Source organism: Centruroides sculpturatus, unplaced genomic scaffold (assembly GCF_000671375.1).
Source record: "Centruroides sculpturatus isolate CEXI.00-Female unplaced genomic scaffold, Cexi_2.0 scaffold207, whole genome shotgun sequence".
In the NCBI taxonomy this organism is placed as follows: domain Eukaryota; kingdom Metazoa; phylum Arthropoda; class Arachnida; order Scorpiones; family Buthidae; genus Centruroides; species Centruroides sculpturatus.
Window position 1 is genome coordinate 660,773 of NW_019384378.1, and position 11,081 is coordinate 671,853.

The window sequence follows — 11,081 nt, forward strand, 5'->3', positions numbered from 1 at the left end:
AAAGCAGGGGTTTATAAAATTCCGTATGAGAACATGCAATTGGGCGTTAAAAAAGACTACATTGGAGTAACCACTAGAAGTTTAGGGCTTAGAATCAAGGAGCATAGTTATAATATCAGAAAGGGGTCTAATGCAACAATTTTGTCCCAAATGGCACAAGCACCAGGAGCTATAGTCAAATGGAATGAGGCGACCATCATAAATCCTTTATCTTCTCCATCTTTGGCGTTGACAGCGGAAAAGTTGCAGATTTATAGGAGTAGATTACAAGAAGGCTGTCTAAATGCGAGGGACGCAGAAAGTCTTCCCTCTGCATGGAAGTTTATGGTTAAGAAGTTTAATAAGGGCTCTAACCAATCAATATAGTAGTTTTATTGAATGTCTTAGTAATTGCATTTATTAATACTTATATATTCATTTGTTGCATATTTATATATTTTTGTTTTTTATATTTTATTTTTGTTTTATGTTGGTTATTTAATATTTTAATTGTACCTTATTTAATTTTGAATTTAAATTTTGTATTCCATTGATGGAATTTTAATTCAAATGTATTCTAAACCTGAAGATGGCCTGTGAATCAGGCTGAAAACGTTAGTTTGTTTCAAATAAATTATATTTCTCGGCAAGAATAAGGTGTTAAGTATTTGTATATGTATGATTTGCTGAGTACTTTATGATAAAAACTTATTTATTCGTTTATTTTATTTTTATTTTTTAATATTGATATATAGAAAATAGAATTAATTTTTTAATGTTTACTATTTATATTTTCTGTATACTAATTATAATTATAATAAAAGCTTTAATTATAATTCCTTTATAATAAAAATAAAATTTCACATTCTAGGATGTCATGGTGGTCGGTGAACCCTCTCTTATGGGTGGAGAGTTTGGTGATGAAGATGAAAGGCTTATCACCCGACTCGAAAATACTCAGTATGATGCTTCTGCTGCAGCAGCAAATGGTTTAGATGAAAATGATGATTTCACAAATAATCCATTAAGTAATGCACCAAACTCTGCAGGTGGACCCCCTCATTCAGCATGGTCGGGACAACAGAATACAGGTGCACAGTCTTCCGAAAGAAACCCCTCTGGACAGGGTAATGCTCCTCAGCAACCTAATCAAGATGACAAGAAGCCATCACCTGCCATCAGTCAATAATTTTGAAAAAGACAAATTATATATATGGATATCAAGTATACAATTCACAAAAAGTCCTTAAATATGCTCAAGATGTGACAAATTTATATGTTTTCAGCATCTTTTACAAGTTAAAGGTTAGAAAATTGCCTTGGAACAGTTTATGAACGTTTAATAGACAATGTACAGCATTATTAGTGATTTTCAAAAAGTGATTAACTTACTGAAATAGTTAATTGTTGTGTCCCTGTTTCCTATAACTTACTTCAATTAAATCATGGAGATAAAATTCTCTTTCATTTTTCATTCATTTTTGAACTGTTAATAGAATTTAACTAGATCTGATATTATAGAACTTTGTTTTTATACATGTAACAGTATATAATGATCATAGAATTCTGCATTTTTCATTGAATTAAAAATTTATCACTTCAAATTACAATTTAAAGAATATATAAAATTATTTTAAGCAGTTTTTAACTGTAAAATTTCTCTAAAACTTTATATATCTCATTTAATTATATATATAGTCATTTATATTGCAAAGTTTTTTAGATGAAAGAAAATTAAATATCCAAATAAAATGTATACGAATTTTTACTTACTTTCACTTAAATTAAATATTTAATTTATTTATTTTGGTTAAATGCAACTTTAAAAATTTTATGAAAATTTTATATATTAAAGTGTTTTAGCTTTTTATTGTAAGACAAATCTTCTCTTCTGCCATAATTTCAGTGCTGAAGACAGATTTTATTAAAACATTAACATTAGATTTTGATAAATAAAGTCTGTAAAACAACAACACATTAGATAAATTAATTTTATTAATATATTGATATTTAACTTAGTCATTAATGAACAAGAACTTAAAATAAACTTTTAACACTCATTTTATAATATCAGTTTAGATAAAATACAAGAGAACAAATTGTATACCATATTAGAATATAAATGTTAGTCTAGTTTAAAATATTATTATTAAAATTATTTTAATATAGATCTTAGATAATAAATTTTATAATACAAAAAGTTATTCCACATTAACAATTAATAGTTATATAATAAAAAATTTATTAGTCATAAGAAAATATTGAAAAGATTATGAAAAATCTTGTAAAATATTTTATTATTAAAACAAAATAAGTGAAACAAGTTTCGATCCTCATAAGAGACTTATTCAAACTCTCATAAGACACCTACATTTTAAGAAAATATAATTTATTTATTTAATTATGTTGTTATCAAAATTATTTTGATAAGAAATTTTTAACAATTTTTTATTTGTGACTTTTATGATTGCAAATATTTAGCATTAAAAAATATATATTAATAGTTGAGTTGATTTCTAATGATTATATAAAAGAAGAGATATACAATAGAGGTAAAACACAAAATTTTTAAAGTCATAGTTTATGTTGTTGTTGTTGTTTCATTTACAATAGTATTGTGGATCTAAAATTTATTATTAGAAAGCTGGCCAGATAGTTGGGGGAGAAACTATTTGAAAGTCTTTGAGAAATATAATTAAATTTCTTTATATTTATTCATAAATAATAAAGTAAATTATAGTGGTTTCAAATTGTTATTTCTCTGCTATTTTCTATAAAATGAAAAAGGAATATACATTTTATTTTTTTGGAGTAACATCAACCAAATTTCATAAATATTTTGAAGAAGTGCCTTATGTTACAAATAATTTAATCAAAAACTTCTTAAAGGTTAATTTATAAATTTAGGAAAAACTTTTCTTTGAGTTTTGAATATTTAATTTTTGAAGGATTACAGATCAATAAAAAGAATATTTCCAACTAAACAGGAATGATTTTTAAGATAAATAATTTTAATATGATGTTTTAGAGCATAGAGTTTGCCATTTTTTCTTTAAAAATAAACTGATTATCTTGCTTTAGTTTTTGCTGCTTAGCATCAACATATGCTTATTTATTTTGCTTTTTCTTCTAAAAGTTTTAAATAGATTTAAAGTAAAACCTAATGGTGTACTGTAATTTTCTATTTGCAATATAAATGACGTTATATATAATTTTCATTTATTTTTGTTATCACTTTTAAATGGTTTTGTAAAACTTCATTTTTAAAAACAACAATCAATATACACACTTGTTTATAAATATAAGATATTTATTCAAAAGCTATTGAAATTCAAATGAATGTTTTTTAGTTGATCATATTTTGATATGTAAATTAAATACTTATATGAGTACATCTGTCAGTGAAACATTTTTAAAAGAATTTCTTTTGAATATGAACAGATGTTAAAGCAATTTTCATAATTTATAATATAAAATAATTTTATAATAATTAAAAAAAGTAAATCTTGCAAGAAATATCTAATGTGAATATAGTTTTTCTCAAATTATTGTATTTATAAATTTCTATATATATGTTTAGTAATTGATTATACAGTATTTGATTTAAAAATTTAAATTCTTTTAATTACTTTTTTGATAAGATAATTTTAAAATTTGCATTATAATTTTAGATTTAACTATTATAAAAATTTCATACAAATTCTTCACGAAGTTGTGAGTATTTTCAATGCTGTGCAGCTAATTGCTAATTGATATATTAAGTAGTAATTTACTTTGGCTTTAGACAAGTATTATGAATCTAATTGTTGTACAATGTAACTAATTCACATTTTATAATATCGGTAAAATTTTTACTAAGATTTTGAATTCCGAGCAAAGACTAGAATGTGACTATTTCTGTTGAATTGAACTAAAATTTGGAATGATGATGATGTGGAAAGTTGTTTATGAATAATAATTTAAGATTGTAAGATTTGTATAGATTAAATTTTCAATTTGAAAATTGATTTACAATTAATTTAAACTATTTAAAATATTAGAATCGGATATAAATTATATTACAAAAACTCCAATTATGGAATGGCCGATCCAGACTGCTGACTGTCATCTTACATCCAGCATTTCTTCTTAATATCTTTAATGTTTTGGTACTGTAATTTAAAATCTATATTTGAAACGTGACCTATTACAGTACTTATCTATAAAAAGTTTGTGCCAAAATTGATTAAAACAATTATTTATATGAAAAATTTACATTCTTAGTCCCAAGGGATGTAAATTTACAAACCTGTAAGTTACAATGTTGATGTCCAGTTAAGGGCAGAATAACCTGGCATTAACTGCACTGCATTTATACTTCACAACAGTTCTTATTCAAAAGATGATATAATTAATTTTTAAAGTTTTATAAACTAAAAATGTTTGATTTTAATGTCAGTTTTTTTATTATACAAGTGATCAAAATATTTATTAAATTTAAATATGTAATAATTGGAACTTAGAGATATTATATACTATTTAAATTATTATAGAAAGATCTTAGTTTTTTGGTATTTAAATATAAATTTTCAGTAATATGGTAAATGCATATTAAACATTTTCATAACTTTGCATGAGGAATGTATCTTATGTTCCCCAAAAGTTTAGGAATAAATGTTCATTAAATTCCAAATTTAAAGGAATTTTTTCAGACTCTTAGAGAAATGAATTTTGTCCATTTAAAAATGGTATTTATATTTTAACCTTGTCAAAAAAAAAAAGTGTCATTTTTCATGAAATCAAAATTTTCATTTTCTTTAAGATTTATATACATTTGTTATGTTCATAAATTAAGTTGTAGCAATATATGCTGTTGAAATTTTATTTCAAACATGGGATTTTGAGGTTTATTTTTGCACAAGCAATATTGCATTTATATAGAAACTTGTTTGGTTAATTGTTGTTGTTGTTTAAGTTAACAGAAAGTTAAGAAATTTATTGCCGTATAAATAAATTGTATACAGTTTACGGATTTCAGTGAAATATCAATATTTAATATATTATTTTTTTTCATATTAATGGTGAATGGACAATCNAATTATAGTGGTTTCAAATTGTTATTTCTCTGCTATTTTCTATAAAATGAAAAAGGAATATACATTTTATTTTTTTGGAGTAACATCAACCAAATTTCATAAATATTTTGAAGAAGTGCCTTATGTTACAAATAATTTAATCAAAAACTTCTTAAAGGTTAATTTATAAATTTAGGAAAAACTTTTCTTTGAGTTTTGAATTTTTAATTTTTGAAGGATTACAGATCAATAAAAAGAATATTTCCAACTAAACAGGAATGATTTTTAAGATAAATAATTTTAATATGATGTTTTAGAGCATAGAGTTTGCCATTTTTTCTGTAAAAATAAACTGATTATCTTGCTTTAGTTTTTGCTGCTTAGCATCAACATATGCTTATTTATTTTGCTTTTTCTTCTAAAAGTTTTAAATAGATTTAAAGTAAAACCTAATGGTGTACTGTAATTTTCTATTTGCAATATAAATGACGTTATATATAATTTTCATTTATTTTTGTTATCACTTTTAAATGGTTTTGTAAAACTTCATTTTTAAAAACAACAATCAATATACACACTTGTTTATAAATATAAGATATTTATTCAAAAGCTATTGAAATTCAAATGAATGTTTTTTAGTTGATCATATTTTGATATGTAAATTAAATACTTATATGAGTACATCTGTCAGTGAAACATTTTTAAAAGAATTTCTTTTGAATATGAACAGATGTTAAAGCAATTTTCATAATTTATAATATAAAATAATTTTATAATAATTAAAAAAAGTAAATCTTGCAAGAAATATCTAATGTGAATATAGTTTTTCTCAAATTATTGTATTTATAAATTTCTATATATATGTTTAGTAATTGATTATACAGTATTTGATTTAAAAATTTAAATTCTTTTAATTACTTTTTTGATAAGATAATTTTAAAATTTGCATTATAATTTTAGATTTAACTATTATAAAAATTTCATACAAATTCTTCACGAAGTTGTGAGTATTTTCAATGCTGTGCAGCTAATTGCTAATTGATATATTAAGTAGTAATTTACTTTGGCTTTAGACAAGTATTATGAATCTAATTGTTGTACAATGTAACTAATTCACATTTTATAATATCGGTAAAATTTTTACTAAGATTTTGAATTCCGAGCAAAGACTAGAATGTGACTATTTCTGTTGAATTGAACTAAAATTTGGAATGATGATGATGTGGAAAGTTGTTTATGAATAATAATTTAAGATTGTAAGATTTGTATAGATTAAATTTTCAATTTGAAAATTGATTTACAATTAATCTAAACTATTTAAAATATTAGAATCGGATATAAATTATATTACAAAAACTCCAATTATGGAATGGCCGATCCAGACTGCTGACTGTCATCTTACATCCAGCATTTCTTCTTAATATCTTTAATGTTTTGGTACTGTAATTTAAAATCTATATTTGAAACGTGACCTATTACAGTACTTATCTATAAAAAGTTTGTGCCAAAATTGATTAAAACAATTATTTATATGAAAAATTTACATTCTTAGTCCCAAGGGATGTAAATTTACAAACCTGTAAGTTACAATGTTGATGTCCAGTTAAGGGCAGAATAACCTGGCATTAACTGCACTGCATTTATACTTCACAACAGTTCTTATTCAAAAGATGATATAATTAATTTTTAAAGTTTTATAAACTAAAAATGTTTGATTTTAATGTCAGTTTTTTTATTATACAAGTGATCAAAATATTTATTAAATTTAAATATGTAATAATTGGAACTTAGAGATATTATATACTATTTAAATTATTATAGAAAGATCTTAGTTTTTTGGTATTTAAATATAAATTTTCAGTAATATGGTAAATGCATATTAAACATTTTCATAACTTTGCATGAGGAATGTATCTTATGTTCCCCAAAAGTTTAGGAATAAATGTTCATTAAATTCCAAATTTAAAGGAATTTTTTCAGACTCTTAGAGAAATGAATTTTGTCCATTTAAAAATGGTATTTATATTTTAACCTTGTCAAAAAAAAAAAGTGTCATTTTTCATGAAATCAAAATTTTCATTTTCTTTAAGATTTATATACATTTGTTATGTTCATAAATTAAGTTGTAGCAATATATGCTGTTGAAATTTTATTTCAAACATGGGATTTTGAGGTTTATTTTTGCACAAGCAATATTGCATTTATATAGAAACTTGTTTGGTTAATTGTTGTTGTTGTTTAAGTTAACAGAAAGTTAAGAAATTTATTGCCGTATAAATAAATTGTATACAGTTTACGGATTTCAGTGAAATATCAATATTTAATATATTATTTTTTTTCATATTAATGGTGAATGGACAATCTGTAATATATAGAATTATAATTTTCTATTTCTTTTGACTTAAATGTACTATTGTATGTAATTTAAATGCTAGACGATATCTTTATCTATATAAACCATATAAAATTTTCAATTATAGAATTAACTATTTAATTTATTACTTAGTTTCCGTATTAACAATATTATTTTAAAAATACTTTCTAAAATCATGTTAAAATAAGTAACTGTTTTTAAATAATTTTATTTATTTAAACTGTGATAGATTAAAAATTTTTTAAAACATAATGTTGTTATTTCACTGAAATATTTTTTTTTTTTTTAATTTAGAATGGATGGAATTTTTTTTGTTGGAACAGATTTCGAATAAGAATTCTTCTGACTTGTTGAAATTGTTGATAAAATATTTTACGAATTAATTTAAAAAAAAAAAAATTTATAAGTGATGTCTGAAAGACAAAATTACATGAATTGTGTTAATAATATTTCTATTATCATTCAGAAAATTTCTTTGGATTCTTTAAATTTTATTAATTTTAAAGATAATACTATATAAAAGTTTATAGAAGAAGCATTTTGATATTTAAAATTCTAATTATTTCAAATATTATTTATTTTTCCTTCTCATCTGCATGAAAATGTCGAAATTACATCAGAAAATAGTTTAGTGTTATATAGTTAATATCATGGCAGTATTTCTTCTATTGGAAAAAAAAATCACAATGTAAAATATCGGTAAATCATTTAATCGGGAATTTAAAGTAGAATTTTATATCATTCATAATGTACTTCTTTTCATATTTTTTAATAGTTTTTGTAGAATCATGATTAGAACAACATCAGTCAAAAAGTTACAATAAATGAAAAAAAAAAATTGATGCACAGAGGAAGATATGTGAATATTATGAAACAGTATGCTGAAAGTTGACAGACAGAGACTGTAAAATTCAGTATACAAAGGAGTTGATTGTGAAATATGTATTTAATCTGCACATGCTACGGATAAATTGGACAGGAAAGTATTTTTTATTTCAACTGTTTATCTTGTTTATTATTATTTGGTGATATGTCATTCTTTATTGTAATGTGTTGTCCTATTTCTTAAATGTGAATATTTGGTAAATAAATGGATGGTGTTTCTGATTTTCTTATTTTATTTCTATCCTGTTTAAATTGCTTTATTCATAATCATATGTTTAGTTAACAATTTATATAACACAATATTTACAACATGTATAATAATAATATAACTAAAATTTGGAATGATGATGATGTGGAAAGTTGTTTATGAATAATAATTTAAGATTGTAAGATTTGTATAGATTAAATTTTCAATTTGAAAATTGATTTACAATTAATCTAAACTATTTAAAATATTAGAATCGGATATAAATTATATTACAAAAACTCCAATTATGGAACGGCCGATCCAGACTGCTGACTATCATCTTACATCCAGCATTTCTTCTTAATATCTTTAATATTTTGGTACTGTAATTTAAAATCTATATTTGAAACGTGACCTATTACAGTATTTATCTATAAAAAGTTTGTGCCAAAATTGATTAAAACAATTATTTATATGAAAAATTTACATTCTTAGTCCCAAGGGATGTAAATTTACAAACCTGTAAGTTACAATGTTGATGTCCAGTTAAGGGCAGAATAACCTGGCATTAACTGCACTGCATTTATACTTCACAACAGTTCTTATTCAAAAGATGATATAATTAATTTTTAAAGTTTTATAAACTAAAAATGTTTGATTTTAATGTCAGTTTTTTTATTATACAAGTGATCAAAATATTTATTAAATTTAAATATGTAATAATTGGAACTTAGAGATATTATATACTATTTAAATTATTATAGAAAGATCTTAGTTTTTTGGTATTTAAATATAAATTTTCAGTAATATGGTAAATGCATATTAAACATTTTCATAACTTTGCATGAGGAATGTATCTTATGTTCCCCAAAAGTTTAGGAATAAATGTTCATTAAATTCCAAATTTAAAGGAATTTTTTCAGACTCTTAGAGAAATGAATTTTGTCCATTTAAAAATGGTATTTATATTTTAACCTTGTCAAAAAAAAAAAGTGTCATTTTTCATGAAATCAAAATTTTCATTTTCTTTAAGATTTATATACATTTGTTATGTTCATAAATTAAGTTGTAGCAATATATGCTGTTGAAATTTTATTTCAAACATGGGATTTTGAGGTTTATTTTTGCACAAGCAATATTGCATTTATATAGAAACTTGTTTGGTTAATTGTTGTTGTTGTTTAAGTTAACAGAAAGTTAAGAAATTTATTGCCGTATAAATAAATTGTATACAGTTTACGGATTTCAGTGAAATATCAATATTTAATATATTATTTTTTTTCATATTAATGGTGAATGGACAATCTGTAATATATAGAATTATAATTTTCTATTTCTTTTGACTTAAATGTACTATTGTATGTAATTTAAATGCTAGACGATATCTTTATCTATATAAACCATATAAAATTTTCAATTATAGAATTAACTATTTAATTTATTACTTAGTTTCCGTATTAACAATATTATTTTAAAAATACTTTCTAAAATCATGTTAAAATAAGTAACTGTTTTTAAATAATTTTATTTATTTAAACTGTGATAGATTAAAAATTTTTTAAAACATAATGTTGTTATTTCACTGAAATATTTTTTTTTTTTTTAATTTAGAATGGATGGAATTTTTTTTGTTGGAACAGATTTCGAATAAGAATTCTTCTGACTTGTTGAAATTGTTGATAAAATATTTTACGAATTAATTTAAAAAAAAAAAAATTTATAAGTGATGTCTGAAAGACAAAATTACATGAATTGTGTTAATAATATTTCTATTATCATTCAGAAAATTTCTTTGGATTCTTTAAATTTTATTAATTTTAAAGATAATACTATATAAAAGTTTATAGAAGAAGCATTTTGATATTTAAAATTCTAATTATTTCAAATATTATTTATTTTTCCTTCTCATCTGCATGAAAATGTCGAAATTACATCAGAAAATAGTTTAGTGTTATATAGTTAATATCATGGCAGTATTTCTTCTATTGGAAAAAAAAATCACAATGTAAAATATCGGTAAATCATTTAATCGGGAATTTAAAGTAGAATTTTATATCATTCATAATGTACTTCTTTTCATATTTTTTAATAGTTTTTGTAGAATCATGATTAGAACAACATCAGTCAAAAAGTTACAATAAATGGAAAAAAAAAAAAAATGTGATGCACAGAGGAAGATATGTGAATATTATGAAACAGTATGCTGAAAGTTGACAGACAGAGACTGTAAAATTCAGTATACAAAGGAGTTGATTGTGAAATATGTATTTAATCTGCACATGCTACGGATAAATTGGACAGGAAAGTATTTTTTATTTCAACTGTTTATCTTGTTTATTATTATTTGGTGATATGTCATTCTTTATTGTAATGTGTTGTCCTATTTCTTAAATGTGAATATTTGGTAAATAAATGGATGGTGTTTCTGATTTTCTTATTTTATTTCTATCCTGTTTAAATTGCTTTATTCATAATCATATGTTTAGTTAACAATTTATATAACACAATATTTACAACATGTATAATAATAATATAATATAAAATTCTGGTTTAATTCTAAAATATGAAACATTTCGGTATCGATATAATCTGTGATTTTAAA

At 22.5% G+C, this 11,081-nt stretch overlaps 1 protein-coding gene across 1 annotated transcript in view; it reads left to right on the forward strand.

The window, feature by feature from the left end:
* The window catches only part of LOC111617759 (LIM domain-binding protein 2-like), a 61,727-nt gene extending 53,470 nt beyond the window's left edge, over positions 1-8,257 (forward strand). Inside the window, exons 9-10 of the mRNA XM_023359049.1 lie at positions 851-1,284; positions 7,702-8,257. Coding sequence (XP_023214817.1) covers positions 851-1,168 — 318 coding nt within the window. The 3' untranslated portion in view covers positions 1,169-1,284; positions 7,702-8,257. The remainder of the gene's footprint in view (positions 1-850; positions 1,285-7,701) is intronic.
* The last annotated feature ends 2,824 nt before the right edge of the window (positions 8,258-11,081 follow it).